At 38.9% G+C, this 22,496-nt stretch overlaps 1 protein-coding gene across 1 annotated transcript; it reads right to left on the bottom strand.

The window, feature by feature from the left end:
- Positions 1-4,913: 4,913 nt before the first annotated feature.
- Positions 4,914-21,529, bottom strand: LOC139716211 (pancreatic lipase-related protein 3-like). Its single transcript, XM_071627773.1, has 6 exons — positions 21,354-21,529; positions 8,230-8,298; positions 7,534-7,811; positions 6,830-7,061; positions 6,123-6,259; positions 4,914-5,324 (listed from the first exon to the last, which is right to left on the bottom strand). Exons 1-6 carry the CDS (start codon positions 21,400-21,402, stop codon positions 4,917-4,919), a joined length of 1,173 nt encoding a protein of 390 aa, XP_071483874.1. The 5' UTR covers positions 21,403-21,529; the 3' UTR covers positions 4,914-4,916.
- Positions 21,530-22,496: the final 967 nt, after the last annotated feature.

The raw sequence follows: 22,496 nt of genomic DNA, 5'->3' as shown, positions 1-22,496 counted from the left end.
TGCGTATATGCGCGCGCGCGTACGCGTCCGTCCAATTTTTTCAATTTTTCAAAAAATGCTCCAAATGGTCTGAAACGTGTGCAAAAAAAATTTGAGCTCGATTTGAGCATACAAATATTTCAACGCGCGCGTACGCGCACTTTTTAATAATAGATTTAAATTTTGATAATATGAGTAGAATGCGCTTGACTTGAAATATATGTGACGTAAATTTCATTGAAAAATTCCATTCCATTAATGAGATATGATTGAGAATGTGTTTTCATATAATGACGTCATAGTGACGTCACGGTCGACTGATCACTTTGATTTTAGTTCGATTGCCGTCTTTGGGAGACGATACATATATGGTGTAAGTTTGAAATTGATAGGAAAAGGACTTTCTGAGCTAATCGATACACAACTTTTGGGGAGAAATAAGAAGAAAAAGAAGAAGAAGAAGAAGAAGAAAGAATCCGTACAGAAACAGAAGGTGATCCGAGAGGATACTCGGATCACCTAATTAAACGCGTGTATACCAAAAATAATGTACGCACATTATTAGCCAATGATCAAGATGCCAATAGACCGACTTTCCAATTCACATGTCAACCGCCTTTAACAAAACGTTTCTAGAAAATTAGTGTGTGTGCCAAATTTCAGGTGTAATCTGTCACACCTGTTACGTACGTATTTAAGCTGCTATTCGTTTTGCGTAAAAAGTTGAATCTAAATTGTGTTTGTTTCAAATTGTTTGTTTGTTTTTATTGTTCCATATTCCACATTTCAACAAATACATAAACCATAAACATAACAATACAAAAGCATGGATTGATTATTGTCAGGTACAGCTTATAAGACAATTTAACATGTGAAATATGAGGAATCTACATGGTTCGCATTGCTTGTATAGGGTGTAGATTCCCAGATGCGGATGTGAGATTGATTCTTACATGATATATGATATGCAATTTTTGCATATACTCATTATATAGGTCTATGTTCCATTCACATTGCCCTCAAATTAAATAAAGTCATGATTAAACAACTATGAGAATAAATGACTGATATAGGCCTATCTGGTTGGTTATGTAGTCAGCTCAATCATTTAAAAAAAAAAGTTTTCGCACCAATTTGCAACGTTATTCCGAAGATTTAATGCATCATAATGATATGGTTTCTCGTATAGGTGTAGGTGGAAAGCATCATTTTTTGATAACGTGAACTATTTAAGATGTTGTAGTCAAGATGAAGCCAAAGCATCTTTGTTGTTTTAGACCTAGTACCGTCATTTTATTACATTTGGCATTTTCTTAGTATTTTCCTTAGTCATTTTCTAGTAGTATATATAGAGGTGCATTCAACCTATAACCCTCAATGCATTCCTCGCATAATTCAGAGTACATTCTATTTACATTGTGCCTTTTCACTTTGTGATGATTACTAAAATGATTCCAGTTTTAATGATATCTTAAAGTCCAAACGATAAATTGGACTTACTGCCCAACATGTTACGAAGTAAGATACACTGGTACTCTGTGGGTATAAAACATATACACGTCTGCATTGTTTTGAACTAGTTAACACATATAGGCTTCTAAAAAGTTTAGGTTTTGATTTTACATAACGGGCTCACATGATGATGGATGTTTCAGATGCACTTCATTGTTCATTTCATTTTATAATCAATCATTTTATTACTATGGAGGATATTGATACGTAACTACAATCGGAAATGAAACTCCATCGACCTGTTGTCGTTCCTGTTCATTAACATGAAACTTGTTGTACATAATACTACGAGACGCAAGTAAAATGAAGGCTAGGATTTAGTAGACTTATTGACACACAGCACACAGTAATCAACAAGCAAGGACCAAGATTTCAATTCAACCACGTCAATATTTTACTCTGTTCACGCCAGGGCAGATGATTCAAATTTTACATCAACAGCATTTTCAATTAAACATAAATACTTTATTGATTTCATAATCTTTGAAGCATCTCTGTCTAGTCCTGTGTGTACTAACCCACGTCTTGTTTGACATTATCATCTTTAAGGGAATATAACATTATCATTACGCTGACTTTACTTCTTTGATGATTCCCCGAGTAATGTCCAAAGCAGATGTTTATCCAACTGTTATGCCCATGGAAGAAACGACTGAACAGGACAAGGTGACAAGCTTAAAACCTGATAACATTAACGTTTGATTTCAAACCCAAAAGGGCAGAGTAGCAGTGAATTATACAAGTTCATGTTCCATGGTTATATATGCGTAGATTATTCTTGTACACACTGTGCAGGGTCCTATAGCATTACTTTTTGATTATCATTCCGCGTGCACAAAGCACAAAGCGACAATAACTGAAATGACGGAAGTTGAAGGACATATTATTTAATTCTGTATAGACTTTTGAAACCTATTATCTTTCCATAAATCGTCTTCTGACTCATGGAGTGCGTAAGAGTAATTCCGATACTCTAATGACGACCAGATTATAAACCTTTGTTAAATGTAAAGCGATAATAATTTCAAATATGACATATACAGAAATCATATGTTTGTTTGTTTTTTTTACAAAAATAATTTTTCGTTCGTAGTTTCTACTCACGGTAAATCTTACATACAGCGATGTTTATTATGATAAACTGCAATTGTTTATAAATATCATATTTACAGTAACATACAGCATAACACAAAGCGACATATAAAACTTGTCTGACGTGTTGATTTCGAATTTCATCTGCTGACAATTTATTATTCCTTCCAAACTGTATCAGAAATTCTGTGTTGTTGTTGTTTTTTTTTTTGGTCTCTCATAAAGCAGAATGAAACCAATATAGGTTTACACATTCAGACTCATTTTCTTTTTTTTAAATACCAGAAGTATAAATCTGCTATACATTGTTTATATCAAATCACATGATTCTCTTTTATACAGGAACTGAAGACTACTAGAAATTCATTGAAAGAACGCTCAGCTAAGAACTTGAAGCACAACTCCACGCTATGGAGATACGGCAGCGACGTGTCGAAGTCTTTGACAATGACCGTAAAGCATACGTCCTCCTGAGCTCCTCGCTCACCGCCCAAGAACTCGACAGCGTCTTTCTGAAACCAGGCAGACGCGCGGAGGTATATTTGACGTATTCCCACAGCAATGGTAAGATGGCATACCTTGCATAATATTCTTTTTTTCTACATCATCATTATAGAAGATATACTTTCCTGGTTTCTGACAGATGATAACTTGCATTGTATATCAAAGTGTCCTGGGATAGTCTAAACTTCCCAAACAACACATTCAGACCGTTTGCAATATAGCTTTATTCATATGTTGAAGTGTAGATGAAACGGATATACCGATGCTGAGTTAATCTTCACCCCCTTTCCTGAGAAAACTTGAGAAATGAATATAATGTGAAGCTGACTATTTTGTTTTACAAACATCTGTATATCCTAGTCTAAACTTATTGCAGAAAGACGAGAGAGGCATATATATAATTATACATGAACCAACGTGATCAATGTAAAATTTGTGCGGAAGAGACAATAGTGTATACAAGACAATTTTTCAAAAGATGGTTCACGAAGCTGCATCAACAACTCACGTTTTTAAAAGTGTGCACTCACAACTTTGTTCATTGCGAGTATGAAAACCACACCTACTGTTCAAGTCTGTGAACTCGCTGTAAAAAGTCGAGTATGATTTATGAGGAATGATCAAGAAATACATTAAATTGTCTTTCACAATAACACAGCAAAAGACTTCTTTATGATACATAATTCAGTGCACGAAAAAGTGAAGAAAATCAATCTATAGGGTCAAAACAAATATAGTCACTTTTATTTATTTTTATTGGTATGCACATGCGCAGAACCACACGTTATAAAGGCATGAATGAACCACGGTATGTTGAAGGCACACCATTGTTGCAGTACATATCAATTTATGACAAAATCACATAAAATCGAAACTTCTCTGTTCTTGCTGACGTCAACAATGCCGATTACTATGGATAGTGATAATATGAAAATATAATATTTTTATATAACATTCGTCATTTCCACGTGGTAAGATATTGTCAATCCAGGCTGTTACTCAGTGGTTGACCAGCGTACAATAAATGTATTCATATTACATGCATTTAATGGTTATGAAGGCTATAGTCATGGCCAACTCCAAGTTTGGCTTGCACGTGATTAAGATTTTGTTCGGCAACATGCCTATCCCTGAAATATTTCAAGCAAAACGAGTTCAGGCTGCGAGGAGAAATGCAAAGAAACAGGTACGAAATACGCCTCATTTTGTAGGGCTAGATTATGCATGACATGATTTGAATACAGTATTAAACAAAAATCATCATTTTCTACACAGTCTGAGAGAAGTAGGCACCAGTTCCCTCACGATTTCTTTTCAGGCCAACAAGCGATGGGAGCCGAACTGTTTCCGAACTGCCGAAGCTAATATCGTTGGCTTTTCCTTCAAATGTCACGACATAATCATAATGTCGCCTGGCAAACGGTATGACGCGCTTTTGATCCAAATGTCATTGACGAAAATAACCATACTATTTTCTTCTTTATTATATAATGTCGTCAAGCTTAATAGAACAAAACATACATCAGCCTTGTGCGGAATTCGGCCCGAGCAATTCACTTTCTGTTAAATGTGATTTGCGCGCCTCCTCCAGCGGAAATAAAAAAAGGATCAACAAAGGACCTGGTTGCATTTCCGCCAAGGTCTTATGTCTGGTAGCGACACGATCAAAGTTCATTCAACTCGGTCAAAGTTTCGCCTATTCAGCCATTTTATGCTCCGTAGAACTGTGATGTATATGTCATGAAACTTTGCTGAATGCTGCACTCACTATGTGCCGCAGTCTTGTATTAGAATAAGGTCTCAATTTCATGATTAAAAACATCGTATCATTAGACGACAATATTTTTACTCTGGAAGCGCCTTTCTTTGTTTTTCCTGTTCTGCGCACTTCCGACAGCATGCCGCTTTTGTCGCAGGAGGTAAAATCGCCTCCAGTAGAACTTCATCTTGGTGCAGTATGGGCTGTGTCCTCGCGTGCTGAGGAAGAAAGACCCGTTGCTGTGCTGGGTGTCCGTGTAGTACCCCATCAACTTGCAGCCAGTCTCACCGCAGGACTGGCAGCGGCCGGCCGCGAAGTCGTCTTCGCTCTCGCAGGGAATGGCAGAGAAGCGACACTGCGGTAGCTTGACGGACTCGATGAAGTAGAGGTGCGATCGGGCGTGGCTGCAGCCGACCATCCACCACCGACAGCCCGGTTGGGCATATCCGCCGTTCGGGTAAAAGTCGCTGTGACCCACCTGTTACCAAATGAGATTGTAACGAAAATCACTATGAAGTAACCAATATCACATCTCCTGCTCCTTATGGCGAATGAACAAATTAACTATTATGAGAACCTTGTGGGTCTTGTACAAATCTAGCCTTTTGTCAAGGCCATCTCGCAGCATGATGGCTATAACGGGCGAGCGAAGCGAGCCGAACCGAGAGCGACAGCGCGAGGTCCAACTCAGCTGAGCTCACTTCGCCCCACTAGCTCACCATCATACAGCAAGAGGGCCTTGGCAAAAGGCTAGTAGAAATCCTGCAAATGTAATACAATGTATTAGAATCTCTGAGAGATGGATCATTCAGCAAGTTCAAACATCATCCGCTTTCCAACTTCAATTTCGTTTGCACCAAATGTATTTTTTAAGGCAAAGCAAATGGTCACATTTCAGAAGTAATTATGCGTTTCAATAGTAATCAAATCTTCTAACATTCTGCACCATCAGGAGTACCAAAGTTGACGACTGATGATCAATTTGTTTCATTATTGAATTACCGATGATGCCATCATTTGAAGGAAAACCTCGAGACGATCTTTTGTCGCCTTGAAGGCAAGTCTGATAAATCATTCATAAGAGTTCGTGTGAAATGGTCGCACTATTACAATTGCTAAAATATTCCTGTCCCAAGCTAAGTTTACCTTCAAATTAAAAGTAATGATATCAGACAAGAGAGACAAAAGACAGAGAAAGGCAACAAAGCAGGCAAAGAAAAGAGAGACAGTTCTAAGACTTTAACCCAAGAACTTAGAAGCCAAATATCGGCCTTACCCTCTGTGAGATGCCAACTCCTCCTTCGCTTAGTTTACTCGAGTCTGTGTGTATGGCGTCAACGTAGAGGGCGTCTGTCTCGTCTAATCTGCAGTCAGGATCTGTTCCCTCAAAGCTGGGGCCTGCGGCGTCGAGAGCTGTACGAATCGTACAAAAAAAAGACAGATAAAGGAAATGTTTTAAATAACAACATGAACACACTTGCTAAATCCTCGAAAGAAGGTCATACTGTTCGAAAGCGCTGAAGAAGACGGTCTGACTGCACGATACTGCCATGGTGATAGTCAATACTAATACAGTGTATTTAATTTGTAACATCAGGTAATCTAAAGTGATCAACATTAATCCATCAACTCCAGGATATTATGATTCTGCACAGAGTTCATAGGTCTGGATCGTGGAAGTAGGCCTACTTGACCTAAATATCAGACAATGTCGTCTTTTATGCATAAAACCTGCAAGTGTTGGTATTGTAGAGCACATGATATTAGAAAGCATGAAGAAACTAGCATAGGAAGGCTAGCGGTGTTCGTGTTATCATCAATTTAGGATTATCCAAAGACTGAAGAAAAGTTCCATTCCTGAAAAGGATACCTTTTAACTCATTTGTCAAAATTTGAATGTAAAGATGTTCTTTTCTTGGTGTTTTTTTTAGTCCTCACTATATTGTAAGATATCCAAGCCGAGGGCGCAAAATTCTTGTTTACCCGAGATTCGGCCTAGACCCGGCTGGCTCTGGCCGACGAATCCTGCAGCGTGTGCACCCAAGCTGTGCCCGATGAGATGGAACCTATCGAAAGGCTGCTCAGTGTACAGGTGCAGGAGCTGGATGAACATCGCCACCTCCCGGCCGACGACGCGCATGTTTTGGACGGCTTTGAGGTAGTTGAGCAAGTCTGCGCCATCAGACCAGTCCACCAGCACCACGGCCAGGTCCTCCTGCGGGGCACGGAATGAAAGCAATATAGATAAGGCTAAGTTGATGAACACAAAATGCTCATTGCCAGTATTCATCTTAAACAGATACGCCTATCACAAAGGTATATGCATTCGTAGTTAAAATCCTCCTCTACAGAGACGCCATTCGACAGGATTTTTATTCCGGGGAGATGTTCTTCATAACCCAGTTTGTATAAGAATATATACTAGTACTTACGAAGCTAACCGAGCTTACTGATGAACGAACACAATAGAGGAGAAGTGGTTATAATATTATACAACAACGTACTTCCGTTATACCGAACACGGTTATAACCAATTCCGATTACAACGAAGTAAAATTTCAGGCCGCAAATTTCCTGCTCTATGTTTTTTTATTGTTTATATTGTGTTCGGTTATAACAAACTTTTAACTGTGAGTCAAGATAACTTGACGCCCTATACAGTTAAAGCGGGATGATTTACGTCGTACCTTTTCGAGGAGAGCATCTCTCAGGTCAATAACCCACTGTTTCCAGACCCCCTCTCCCCAGCCGTGGATGATAAACGTGATCCGTCTGTCACCTAGGACCTCCACAAGCGCTTCGCGCGTCGAGTTGGCGCGCGTCGCAGTCACGTGGTCGACTCGTGTATGAATTTCGTAGTAGGTGTTGATTTCCTCCGGTGACAGTGGCGGGAAGAAGTCTCGGTGACAATTCAGCGAGGTGTCGAAACATCCCAGGTCACCGTAGCAAACTTCATTGCAGAAACCTGTGGGACACAACAGGAGGACGTCTCCATGGTAACCTACATTCTTTACAAACTTAGTTTTTTCCTACCTCGATAGAAGGAGACGCAATGGCGAAGGCGTGACGAAATATGGCAAAACAACATTAGCGGTAGCTGGACGGAGCATCAAGATCTGTCTCTGCACAAAATGATCAATATTTGCAGCATGCTTAACGGATTTTATTCGTGACTGTCATCATAAACGTAACTTCCGGTGTTAAATCATAACGAACATGACTCTAGACTTATACTTGAATTTACATAGTCATTTATTCATTACATTTATTTCAGCTAATTGATTCATTTATTCATGCTGACATCTATTTACTCTTTCAGTCATTTTATATAAAATTTTGTACATTCGACATCGCTGTGTCAAGCAAGGTGTCTGTGAACTCACCAAGCCAGGAGCAGAATGAATGCAACCAGTTTGGCGCTGCTCGCCGGACATCACCAGCAGAAACAGTCCCTGTAGGAACAGCAAATCAAGAGGGGAAAGATTTGTGGTCATTCATGTCATTGTATTAAATAGAAATAGCCCTTTCTGTGCATGTGCCCGATGTTGGCTCTCTTCTTCTAGCAGCCCCCCCCCCCCCAACAAAATGTTACGGCACATATTAGCACGAACTTGTCCCGACATTACGAAATGCAACATATGTAACACATGCACATGCACATTATCAATTACACTCTCTATGCGGAAATCAAAACACGGTTGAACTAAATAGACATTATAGAGAGCAATTGTTTTAGTTGGTAAAAGTGATAAAACACTGCAAATGTGTTTGCGTGACTTTGTGTTAAATTATCTTATCATTATATCGATAATGTCGAAAAAACGCGATAAAACGCAGAGATTCTAAACCAGGGATCAGTGCACGGACAGTTTTCTTGGCCACTGTTGCTGTTCTGTGACATAATGCTGAAAAAAACCTTGTATGGCTTATTGAATAGAATGGGCATTTCCCGAATTAACCACAGGTTCAACTGACACGCTATCATTTCTGTTGTCGCATCACGCGCACAGGCACATGATACTTCAACCATGCACGCTGACTTAAAGCAGTGGTCAGTTTTGTATTAAAATCCTTCATGAAATTTCTTCATGAAATAATGGGATTCCAACAACGGTTCAGTCAGTATCAACCTGGTAGGGACGTCTGATTTTAGTGGAGTTTTTAACCCTAAGATGTAATTTTTCCTTTATTTTCTCATCAGAAAAGCAAATTAAGGGATTCATAATCTGTATCTAACGAAACTAAGACAATTTTCAAGAAACCTATAACCATCTGCGTGTCGGTCCATCATTCCATCAGGGAGTTATCGGACACACTCCTTAGTTGAGTGCAATCTCATTCCGAACAACCCATGTACAGTTCGACCTCGATTATCCGGCCATGTCGGGACCGGCGTTTATCCGGATAAGCGAATTGGCCGGATATGGCAGACACAAAATGTATATAGCTGCCGTCCAAGCTGCCGTCCCAGTGCACTGGCAGCTAGGCAAGTAGCTTACCCCGCAACGGTAGTGTACTCTATGCTAGCCTGCGCAAAATTGTAGTCCCTTCTTCACAAAAATAAAGTATATCTTTATGTGAAAATCATACATGTTTTACCTCATTAGATATTGAGAAACCTATCATGCACATCTTATGAAATTAGTGAAATAGATCCATGAAAAGATGTTAAAGTCACTGTTTTTTCTCAATTTTTGGATGAAAAAAAAGTCCTTCACTGCGTGAACGCGTCCGGATAATAGAGATTTCCGGATAAAAGGAGGCCTGATAATCGAGGTCGAACTGTAAGTGATCTGGCATTTTTCTTGCATAATACCCGATGGTTATGGTCAAAATGTAATTTCGTTTATTAGGCCTATGTGGGTGAATTGGTGACTACTCTTCTGAAATGTGTAATTGGAACTACAAGAGAACTCGTTCATACCTGAAAGGAGAAGGGCTATAAAACGTTCCTGAGAATATGGGACGGACATTTCATGCTTAATGTAGGCCCTAAGTATGTATTGTTCGTGTGTGTGTGTGTGTGTGTATGGGCGTAGGAATGATATATGTATAGGTATGTATGTTCATATGTATTTCTTAGTGTGCGTTCATGAGGATGTCTTATAATCATGATGGAAATAAACCTCTACCCTTTCACAAGTTATATAGCAGCCTACGCGCTCTAATTGTCAATCCTGTGACCTTTTCCAAAGCTCATTTCTGGCTTTGAAACACAACTGAAATTGCTTGCTTTTTGCATTTTATGCCAATATGCCAATAATACTGACATTTTAGGAGGAACTCTCACAAGGGTTGCTAATGACAGTCAAAACTCCGTTGTCCTCCAAGAACTTTTTCCTTTATGTGATTCTTATGCAACACACGGCCAAGTCGGGGTAAGTTATCCTGCCTAGTGTAAATCCAACAGTTTGAGTGTTACAAAAAGGTTGGAAGAGTCGCAGTGACATTTAAAATGTTGGATGGAGGACATTACTGGTTGTTTTATGTTAACTTTTGCTTATTTTTCTTCATCATCTGGGACAGCTTACATCTTGCATCGTGTGGCAATAAAGATTATCATTAACTTACGGTTGCCCAGAACTGAACGTTTGGTTGCGCTAAAAACTCAAAACACTTCAGCTGTCCAATCGTATGCAGCGCATGCTAACTGCTTCTGTGTGTGGGCGAGCAGTGGACTTGCGTATGAAAGGGAATTTTTCCACAAGTAGACTACAAAGCTTAAAAAAACCCAAACAAACATACAAAACAAAATAAAACAAAAACAAACTTTCTTGCTACCCGCGTTAAACTTTCGCTTGAAAAATATAGATGTACCATTGCATGATTTTTGCTATCGGGCATGTAAATGCCATCGAGCAATTTTGAATTCCGAAAGATGAAGTCATCCTAAAATGTACGTAACTGCTACATTATTTTCTTCAATGTTACAGTTTTCACATCGCAATTGGTCTTGCTCTGGGGAATGGTTACGGTTTATACTAAGGCTCGCTTTATTCATATAGGCGGTTTGTATGGAACATATCTCGAGGCTCGTGCGAAATATCATATCATCATAATGCACTTGTAATCATTCATACTTATTCTGTATTTCTGCCTCTGAATGCAATCCGGTACACTGAATGACTATCGGCATCAGAAAATAACTATAGTGCGTCAGGAGAAAAAAAAAACAGTCATAATGCAGGCCCGCATAATTTCATGAGTTTTCATCTTCTCATGTATACAATTTGGTGTAGGCCATCACTTACTGCAAAGGGCAGAGGGGAAGGCGTGAGAACACACACCTCTGCTCATCCAGTCTTACAAGCCCTTAAACACGAGATCTCTGGATCATAAGTTAGTCCATCTCCACCCAGCTGAGCCAGCTTGCCACCCGTTTCTCCGCAATGATGATAACAATGAACGATATCATAACTGGAGTGATGATTTCACGATTTTGTCACGCAGGCAAAAACATTCACTGTAAACAAACAACCTGACGACAGTCAAACAATAAACAGTTCAAGCTGTTAAGCGAAATGGTTTGACAGCCAAGCCGTAAACTCCACGGTTTAACAGTAATCAAATAATATCGACGTTTACGTCGAACTTTAAACTTTGCCAGAAGTATTTGTTTGTCATGCCAACATGGTGGCCAAAACAGTCATGTCATGAGCTTGATAATACTTCAGCAATGAAAAGAAAACATAAATCCCATAAATAGACTGCGGTATTTGGTTGTTCAAGTGTCCACTGACGTAAGGTGAAGAAGAGGTGTCCAGTGTAAGACCGATAAATTATGACATGAAATAAACACATTAAAGGCAATGCGTTAAAGCCGCATGAGCATTATGTCACATATCGTTTTTTTCCTGGCTGCCTGGTGCATTGTATTATTGCTACATGCGACCAGGGAGTGTTTGTGGAGGAAGAAACTCGGTGAGGTACACGGACGGGGGTACTGATGTAGTATGGTGGGTAAGACCCCTGACTTTGAAAGCGAGGTCTCGAGTTCGATTCCTGCAGAGTTGTTTACGTCCCTTGACAAGCTGTTTTTACCCACGATGTTCCTCTTGACCCAGGTGTAAAAGACGGGTGGGCCTACTTCGCGATGCTGGGGAAATAATAAATTTTGCAAATTAATGCAGCGATTACTTCCATCCCAAGTTGCCTGACGTCATAGAATGTGTGGCGAGCTTTTGATTTGTTGTTGTTGTTGTGATGTGTTTCTTGTCTCTTTTTTATAGGGGGTAACTTGGCTTGGTGGGTTGAACATAAAGATGGACTAAGCGTCATCCTTATCTTACGTTCTTTTCATTCAACAAAAGGCTATTTTCATTTTGCAACCAGTACAGGGACACTGAGTTTTACTTCTGACTTATCAGCAAATCTTTGGAAGGTTTGCATTAACAAACAAAATCACCAGAAACACATCAGACTGTATCTCTCACAAGCACTTCGGCCTCTGTTCTGCTTAGGTGACAGGAATCATTCTAAGAAGTTGATCGTGTGTGAAACTGAAACCCTGAAATCCAACGATGTCATTGTAAGCTGCGAATTGTCAACAAGAAGCTGGCACGTTTTTCAGACGCAGGTATGCTCAAAATAATGGGGCGACGGGGTATCATTGTAGCACATTTCACGATGTAGAACGCCAGGAAATCAACGTGTTTTCCGGTTGAAGGGTTTAAACCACCGATTGACTTTGAGGCGGAAATATTTCGACAATAAAACCTAAAAACATCAAACATTTATTTTTCACCGATCTTATTTTTTCAGGTGGGGTGGGGTGCGATATCGACCCCATCATGAATATTATCCCCTGTTTGTAATTCCCGCTGAGGGGAGCGATTAACGAGAACACTCCTTTTCGACATTCTTCTTACAAAGCCATTTCCACCCACAACACAAAACTGATTTTTCTAACCACGATTACAGGTGTAGAAAAACAGGAACTGTGACAACCATGCATAGTTATACATGGGAGGAGCATAACATGGTATCGGATCAAAAACTAGATAACACACCATTATTAGAAGTATAGTAGTAGTAGTAGTAGTAGTATAGTAGTAGTAGTGGTAGTTGTATTTTAATCATTATCATCATCATCATCATCATAATCATCATCATTATTATCATTAATACCACAAAAAAGAAGAAAAATCAGCTTTCATCGGACAAATAGCAAGAGCGGTGATTTTCAAAATATACATAGGAACGATATAACAGTGGGACAAACAACAAATTGTTTTCAGAATAATATTGTCATGTATGAATTGGAAACTTAGTTTGTTCCTGGGTAGACTTGATGGGAAGTTAAGATATAATATATTATTACTGAGACCCAGGTAAAGCAGATCACAGTTAAGATAAGACTTTGAAAATGTATAGACCACTCCAGCAGAACAAACTGCTAATTTACACATAAGGGATTGTGTGGATGTCGTATCCCTCCGAGCTGTAATATGAAATTACGATTAATGCTGCTGATTGCCCCATAATCATCACTGTGTCCTCGGTAAAGATGTTGGTGATTCACGCCACAAGCCATCATACAATGACGCGGCAAACTATTTCATAGTGAAGAAAGAAGACAAAGTACAGAAAACAATAAGACACAGGAACTTTTTGACTCCTCTCCCTCAGCGTCAATATTTCACTGAAAAAGTACACATTTTCCTGCTGTCATCGAATTCGTTCGAGAGATGAAATCCATTTTTACTATTTTTACGTCAATCTTTAAACGGCGTTGTTGTTTTAGTTAGCGGATGATAAGCATTAATATTAGTTTGTATAGAAGTAATCCCTCTCATTTTCTTTTATTTGTATACTTTCAATGATAACATCTATTTTTCGCTGTCATATCAAATATTGATGTGTTGTTGTTGTTGTGGGGGGGGGGAGGTGTCAATTGGTTAGGCAATTTCTTTGCACCGTTTTAGTTTGAATGACATCTTATTCTTTGTTACAGTGAAAAAATATATATATATTGTAATTATGCATTGCACTTAACATGCCGGGGCTGTCTTTTGAAACAGTTGGGAGACCTGAGTGAAAATACCCTACCAAAAAGAGACTTCCCTTAGAGAGATGTAATGAGTTACTTCATATTTCTGAAGGTAACAACTTATCAGATACTTTCAAACCATGTGACGAAAGGTTTTGGATCATTAGAAAAACAAACAACCAAACAAACAAACAAACACCAAACTCAAAGACTGCAGATGATGAGACATAGATCACTCCTGCAAAACGGAATGCAGACCAAAGAGTGCTATGGTAAATGCCCAAACTTCATACAGTCTCATCGGCAGCTAAAAGTGATGAATAATGGTATGAGATAGTCGAACATCATCGGGTCCTTGTTAAGATTCAGCGGTGATTCACCCCTCATGCGATCGCGCAATGACGCGACAATCCGCCGTATGGTGGGGTAAACGAGTCACATGATGTCGTTATGTTACAATTTAACCTCCTTATCTCTCCCCAAAGAGCCCCCCCCCCCCTTTACCCGCCAGTGCCCCATGATATTTACTGGTATAACATGACGACTCTATAGTAACGTCGACAAACCTGTCGAAAACTTTCGAAATTCTCAGAAAAGTTCATCTTCAATCAGTACTATACAAAAAGGGGGGCAGGGACAAATCAAACAATGGACAGGCTGATCAAAAACACATTGTGTCCTTGGATGTCAAATCCCCAGCCATAATTGGAGGGGAAAAGACTTTCGAACAACAATGGACGACAATACTCGCAAGAACAGGGAACACAGTAGGCTATTCCTTTTGCGCAAGTACTCTTCCATAAGCATGATAAGCTGTGCTCATCATGCAATTGAGGTGTGCTCGTATATTCAAGGGCAGTCACGACAACCCCAATTATTGAATGCTAAAACTTGAGATTGTGCTCTCTATCAGTATGGCCATCATTACAATATTCCAACCTGTCTGTCTTTCTGTGACATTCTTTTTTAGTTCTTTAAACATTCGTGGTATAGTTCGATTAACGCAATGGAAGGAAGGTGCGCATGTGGATGATCTCACTATTACGTGACTGAATGTTCTAGCTGGGGATAACCGCACAAGTCGACTTTAAGTGCTACTTGAGGTGCCATGTTTTCTATGGGACATTGTTACTGGTGCCACTCTCGATAACACGAGAAATTGAAACATATATCCAAGTATGGGACTTCTGCATCATATGTTTTGGCAATAATTTCGGTCTTCCATCACTATGGCTCCATTTTTTCCAACCACCACCACCACGACACGCCTCAAAAGTATGGAACGCCACTTGTTCCCTTATATGAAAAGGCATTCTCGTTACCGACAAGAAACGAATTGAACTGCCGAGTGATGAATATCAAAATGAGAAAACACCCCATGGAGAGATATTCATATTGCTCGAAAGAGATGGAATACAAATTGCTAACTGAGTCTGAGAGTGTTAAATAAGTACGGGTTCTTTCATAATCTGAGTGTCCTAAAGATTACAAATTACATATATCGTGTACGCAGGCGCTCTGAAAGATCGGGGCCCCATTTCATAAAAGATGTTAGGGTGGCAACTCTTGCTGGAATGGCAACTTCCAATAGCAACAGCCAATCAGGAAGCTGGATTCTTGTCGTTACTAATGACAATTGCCATTCCAGTCAAGAGTTGCCATCATATATCAACTTTTTATGAAACGGGGCTCTGGAGTTGATTACAAGTTTTTTGTACAAAATGGGCATTTGCATATTGTATGTTGTATTGTTTTATTTGAGAGAGGGATGGGTTTTTTTTTTTTGGTCAGCACAATGGAGTCATCATGGTCATGTTGTATAACATATCCTACCATACTGACTGTCTATTTTCCAATCCTATAACATTATTGATTCGGCCGAGATCTAGTTATAATTTCATTGTTCTTTATAGCTTTTAGGTAGAATAATGTCTAACAGCAGTGCCAACAATGAACAGGTCCAACCGCTTTTTCTTGCTGTTATTTTTTGTTGGTATTGTTCGCTATAGTCACTATCATGAGCACTACAATAATTGATCATAACCATTTCAATTATCATTACTGTCATTATTCTTGTCGTTCTTATCGTTTTTGTTATTATCATTATTATATCCACTGGTAGCTCTATTATTGCAAACATTCAAGATCGTTATCATTACCATCAAAAGAACCCAGTGTGTAGGGCCTACACCGCGTATCTCACAGTCGGTAAAGCGGTTCAGATAGAGTTAGTCTGCTGTGTTAAAAACCACCAGGGATCGTGGCGTCACCCCAACTCATTCACTGGATTAAGCTTCATTTAACAATATGAGCTACTGCGCTCTGCTAATCCCTGAAATAGTCTCCCTTACGAGAGGCATGTCTAAGAAATCACCGACATGAGCTCGTTAAAGGGCAAAGTCATGATTCTCCACTCAGATGAGCTATCGTGGTGTTGAAGCACACCCTGATGAACGAGGAACTTTTCGTAGGCCTGATGTAAGAAACTGAACTGAAACTGACGACGGCTTGGACTATACATGCAATATGGACAATGATTCGTCTATTGTATGTACGTACTTATTCATTTTTGAGGATAGGGAGTGGAATAAATATCACGCAATATCAGTCAAATCGTCTTTTCGAAAACACTAACAGTAGTATACAATATTGAAGGGATTTTGTCTTTGTTGATGTACAACAGAAAATAAAGATGCAACGTAAGTTCTCTCCACGAGCACTATTGAAAAATTCGGTAATCCGAAGGGCATTATCCCGCAGTCTTTAGAAGCTATGAAGACAAATTCAAGCTACACAAAAGACAAAGTTTCCTCGCAAACGTTAGAAATGACGATTTTAATCGATCTTGCTTTGACTGCCTGCTTTTTTAAAAGAATAAACCATTTCTTTTCTATTATCCGAATTACTTCATTGGATATGTGTTACTTCAAAGAATAATTTAGCATTTCTAATATTCTTACCAAGGCATACAAGTCCGAAGATCAAGGATAGCGACTGTTAAAAAGGCAATGTATGAAGTTTTAACTATAATACCGGACTAGTGTCACTAGTCTATTTGCTGAAGGAACGTCATGCAGATATTCGCAAAATCTTGAATCATACTGTACAGTGGATGACACAATGAAATATGAAGCAATCCAAATCAGTGAGATTATGAAGTTGAATCCTGTGCTAAAATCGTCGCAAAAAAAGAGCACCACATATCCACTCACGTATTCATCAAAATGCGCTAACCTCTTTTCCATACAAGAGAACACTTTGAAGAAAGATAGTCAACCTAAAACAGAAGACAGAGAGTTTAATAATACAAGGAGAATCTGAGTTAAACGGTTAAAGAAGAACAGATTGGCACGATCTATCATAGCCCCACGCACTTGTTTCCGCGCGTGCCTGCTCGCTTCCTTCGCTTTGGAGTCGCGGGAATCTAAATCATCGCCAAACTCCCCACAGACGGCTGGCGGTAGAGAGACACCTTCAGTCATCTCCAAGAATCAATTAAAAAAGTCGGGTCGTGACCTCAATATCACGCCCGACTCACCTGTTCGAAAGAATCTGCCACGTCTGGCATATGGGAGAAATGTGAGACGGTAGACTCCTTGCGTTTAATCCACCACTGGGTTACCAATGATTACACATCTTTTGTGTAAGTAGACCGCAGTCAAAAGATTGCTTTCTTCCTTCAGTTTTTGGCAAAACGCAAATGATGAGCAATGTAGAATTGTGGTAGTAAATTGACACGTGGATGTCATACGGCTCCTCAAAGGGGAATTACGGACCAGTTAAAGGTTAATCTGAAAAGAAAGAGTAAAGTTTTACATACACAACAGTAAAATGTCCTCATAATTGGATGGAAATTGGAGAAAGATGAAGTTGCGAAGTTTCGCAATTGTTGCAAAACAGCTCTAAAAGATCTAATATGAACTTATGCAAATGTGTGAGCAGATGATGTCATCCCCAGACAATTTAACATCGATTTAGTATAATAACTTGACAAAAAATTCATGTTTTTCCCTGTTTTGTGTAAAACAATATGTTACGCTTTTCTGAATAAGTTCAAATGATATCAGTCAGACATAATAGGATTTGAGAACGGGGCATCATAATTGCTTTTGAATAAAAAAAAAAGATATTTCATGAATTTTGTTCCAATCAGATGGCAAGTTGTGAGGCGGTGGCACCATCAACCAATTCTTTTGCCTATGCACATTGCCTGTTCACGAAATGTTTTGCGAAAATTAGTAAAACTTCACAATTTCTACACTTCCTTGGTATTTGCACAAATTTTGATCCAATTTTCACTGTTGTGTTCATGACATCTTGCTCTATCAGACAAACTTTCATCTTCACACAACTCGACGGAAATCAGAAGGGAGCTAAAAATGAAACTGCTTGTGTACCTTTCCCTCTTCTGAAATAAATATTATAGTATTATTATTCTTCTTTTTTTATGATAAATGCCAAAAAATAAATCCAGTATTATAAACAAAGAATGTTACCTACCATGACAACTACTTTGCTTTAAGGATAGTACACACTAAAAAATAAAGGTTCAAATTTGCACCCTATTTGTCCCTATAGCAGCACCCCGGGGTGCAAATTTGCACCTTTTATTATTCAAGTAGAAAATTAAATATCTTAATATTTATATTCGTACCTACACAGATGCAAACATATCCATCAGAGTGTAAGTTTGATCTTACGAGTAAAACCTTGGTACTCGACAGTGGTCCAAATTTTCAATTTACAATGTATTAATGTCTATGGTGCATGTTTGCACCCTTGATTAGCACAAAACTGAGGGTGCAAATTCGCACCCCTTTAGGTTAAAAATTTAGCGTATTGCACCGCTAAGGGTGCAAATTGCTTATTGGGGTGCAAAGTTGCACCCTACAGGGTGGTTGTAGAGCGACAATTTTGGGGTTCAAATTTGAACCCGTACTTCTGAGTATGTAGAGTTTTTGTTTGTATTTTAATTGTTTGTTGATTGATATGTGATTCATGTTTTTTACTTTCGATGTTGTATGTAAGGGCCTAAATAATAAAAATCAATAAAAAGTGGAAAAGAAAGAAAAATTTACCAAAATGTGCCGTGACATGTTACGGCACATTTTGGTAAATTGCACATTTTGGTAAATTGCCAAGGTGTGCGGTTGCCAAAATGTGATGTTACGGCACATTTTGGTAACTTTCTGCTCCTCCACAATCATTACCAAAAAAAAAAAATGAATCCAATAAACAATGAACATCTCCTCTTAGTCCTCATTCATTCTCTTCCTTCTCCTCCTTCGTCCTTTCCCTCATTCTCCCCCTGATTTCCTCCAAATCCTTCTCTCTTCTTGGTCTTTATTCCTCATCCAATAGTCGCCTTCCTCATTCTCGTCTCCCCCGAAATCCCTTTTTTTTTCTCCCCCATATACCTCAATATAGTACACTGCCATGACTGCAAGTTGTGGTTCTCAAAGAACAAAACGTAAACTTTACAACCAGCATGACCAGGCACAACATGAAATTCTTGGCCACACATGAAAACACTTGAGAGAGAGAAACAAAAAATGCGTCTCATAAGGTCAGGGGGCGCCTGGAAGTTCCACTTCCATTTGGTAAATCCTTACCCATACATATCAAATCATCACTGCTTTTTATCATTTTTCTTTAAGTTGTCTTTTTGTCAAATGTTTCTATTTTTTCTGCTTTTTTTTTCTGCCAGGAATACTACACTCGGATTAACTGCAAGCTCTCGCACGTGGTAAACATAACAAACGTCTAATTCATGGTCACCTTTTTAGGTAATACGAGAAGAAGCTTAACCTAGAATTGTCCATCGAGGTGACTTCTATGATACACATCAAAGAAAATGTCAAACAGGCACCGAAGGAAACACTTTCATTCTCAACGCCTATCACAGGAGTAGGCTGATTTACAGTTTGGACAAGGACCAAACGCCGCCTTCAGATAAAATTATGCTGAAATTAGAAGAGATTTCCCTTTCTTTTCGCTGTATACCCAGAGGCCTTCTTCCAACGGCAAGATTCAAAAGAAATCATTCCAACTTTTTAGCACCTCACAAGGATATGAAAAGACAGGGACCTTCTCTTTTTTCTTTCTTTCTTTCTTTTTCTTTTCCTTTCTTTTCTTTTCTGTTCTCTTCCTTTTCTTCTCTTTTCTTTTCTTTTCTTTCTGTGAGCACCATCTGTTTTTTTACTACCCGTAAACTGATGTCATGCACTGTAGTTTTGTCGAAAAAACGTAATAGCACTTCCTATGTGTATGGGTAATCACGCAAATAACAGTATGGTAGGCATAATCCGTTCGGTGAGACTTGAAGAAAACAAAGAGAAAACAGACTGTCTTTATAGACAAACAAGTAAATGTCCGTTAATTAATCAAAAGACATATCAACATCTTTGTAGAGGTATCACGAACTTGGTTCTTAAGTCAGTTTTATCGATGTAAATATAAGTAATGAAACATTATGCATAAGACAACAGTTGGTGAATTCCTTAGGGCTTTGTGACACATAACGCACAGGATGCAACAGTATTCAATAAGCCTTGTATACGTGAGCAACAGAAGACACTGGGAGCTATGAGGCAGCCTGGGATAGACGAAGACAAATTTCCCTTTAACTGTCATGACATCAAAGCTGCCATCTTCACAGAAACACCGCCGAAAAGACGAAGTTAACGATGAACTTTTTTTTTTTCATTCGTCAGATTCCGCGTTGATCATTTTAATACTGAACACGATACAACCGAATACAACTATTGGACCACATCAACGCTAGGAAACTGACAGTCATTACGTGATAATGGGCCATAAAGGCGTGTTCTACATAATGATGAGAATTAGATCAACATGATTCCCACATAAACACGCCGAAGCTTTAGATCCTTTCAACATTACCGCCACGGTATTGTATTTGCCTTGCTTCATTGATCACCCTGCTGTATTGTTAAAGGGTCTTAGTCCGCTTGTGGTATGATGTTAATGAGCACCTATACAGGTTGTTATAGACCGCCAAACACGCAAACATAGTAATGACTGAGGCGTAATTTATCGACAAGCATAAACAAACATCTTTTGCTTTTTGCAAGTCACAGAATAGATGTCATTTGACACAAAAGTTTTGTTTAATTGCTGTCGCAGTCTGGTAATGATTTTTATTCTTTACTTCTCACATATAATTTCCAGAGGAAAATGTGCAAAATATCAGCGCGGTGATTATTCTATGTCACGCAGAATACCCAATAAAAGCTGGCTGCTGTTTAATTGTGCATATGCTAATACAGGAACTGGAACTAGTTTAACATGTTTAACGTGAATGTTGTTTGTTATGCATTGCAACAGCAAACAAAAAAGTGCAATGACGCGAATAATGACGCGAATAATGACGCGAACACAAACTCGAATCCGCTCTCAGTTTTACATACAGGGTCTATAGACAAAAATCGCGCAAATATGCAGTAAATGTTTCATCATACTTCTTCATAATATGAATTGAATTAGACAGACACTCACCGATTGAAGCGAGGACCAAAAGATACACCAAGAGTTCAGGTCTAGCCATGGTTTCCTCGTCAAGTCCCTGCACTCCAACTCCAAAGAAATATCTTGCTGGACAATAATTTAAATGGCGATATCAAGCACAACTCTTCAAACGCTCGGAGCGATCTAGCCACAGGTGTACCGACCAGTCAGACGAATGAACGAAGTCAAGTTTGCTAATACAACGCACTCTCGAGGACGCGTCACTTCACCTGCGGAAAAGAACAAAGACATCGATCACAATTTGATGATAATGTGTTCAGAGAGGTCGTGTTACCACAATTATCAAGAGATTAGGTGATGTTCATATTTACAAAAGCATATCGTTTACAGTAGCTGTCTCAACACTGCTCAAAGTAACCGATTATATAAACGACGGAATCTTTTCACAATACAAAATTGTACTCCTTGTAACTCACACGATGGAATTATAAAAAATATTATCTATACATGAAGGGATTTACTTGTTTATCTACATGAAAATGTGCCATTCGATAAATCAAATCTTTGACACAGGAACAGGAAAAAAAAAAGGCGTCGTTGCCTTTCAAAGACTGGTTCAAAGAAATTGACATACGGTAGACCACGACCCTTTGCGTGTACTTTCCTGGTTTTTGCTTTTCTTTCTAAATCAAGAAGCTTCGGGATCTGCATTTTTTCCTGTTTTTTATAGTTTCTTGATTTATTTTTATGTGCTTTCATTTGCATTAATAGATGGTACTGTCACTCTAATTACAGTGTAATCTAAATGACGACAAATGCAAGACTCGCTTAAAACTCCATGATCATGTTAGATCATTCATAGGCAAGGTTATATGATCCCTTTATTTAAACAATGACCTTCAATTGTTATACTGGTAATACAACGCCAAAGAGCTTGAATTAGTGTCCATAAATGTGCTTAAAAGTATGTTAAGTTTGTTGACACAGATGGTATCAAATCCCATCCCCCTCAAGAAACGAAAAAAAAAAAAAATCAGTCGCATGTCCACCTGAAGATTGCCCTCGTAAGTATGTGCTTTACGTTTTAGATTTACAGGCATGCTCTTTACCCTTCGTAGAAATCTAAACTGAAAATACACCTCATAGTTTTTCCTTCACTTCCACAACACTTCC

The sequence above is a fragment of the Diadema antillarum genome, unplaced genomic scaffold (genome assembly GCF_040938485.1).
Source record: "Diadema antillarum isolate AM-2024a unplaced genomic scaffold, OU_Dant_1.0 scf00000063, whole genome shotgun sequence".
NCBI classification, from domain to species: domain Eukaryota; kingdom Metazoa; phylum Echinodermata; class Echinoidea; order Diadematoida; family Diadematidae; genus Diadema; species Diadema antillarum.
Note: the sequence above shows the minus strand (reverse complement) of the source record. Positions and strands in the feature narration are given on the sequence as shown.

Coding starts and splice junctions, on each gene's coding strand:
- LOC139716211 (XM_071627773.1), bottom strand. CDS start 21,402: ATGGCTAGACCTGAACTCTTGGTGTATCTTTTGGTCCTCGCTTCAATC. Junction 8,299..21,353: donor TTTGGTCCTCGCTTCAATCG/GTGAGTGTCTGT, acceptor CTGTTCCTACAG/GGACTGTTTCTGCTGGTGAT. Junction 7,062..7,533: donor GAGATGCTCTCCTCGAAAAG/GTACGACGTAAA, acceptor CGTGCCCCGCAG/GAGGACCTGGCCGTGGTGCT.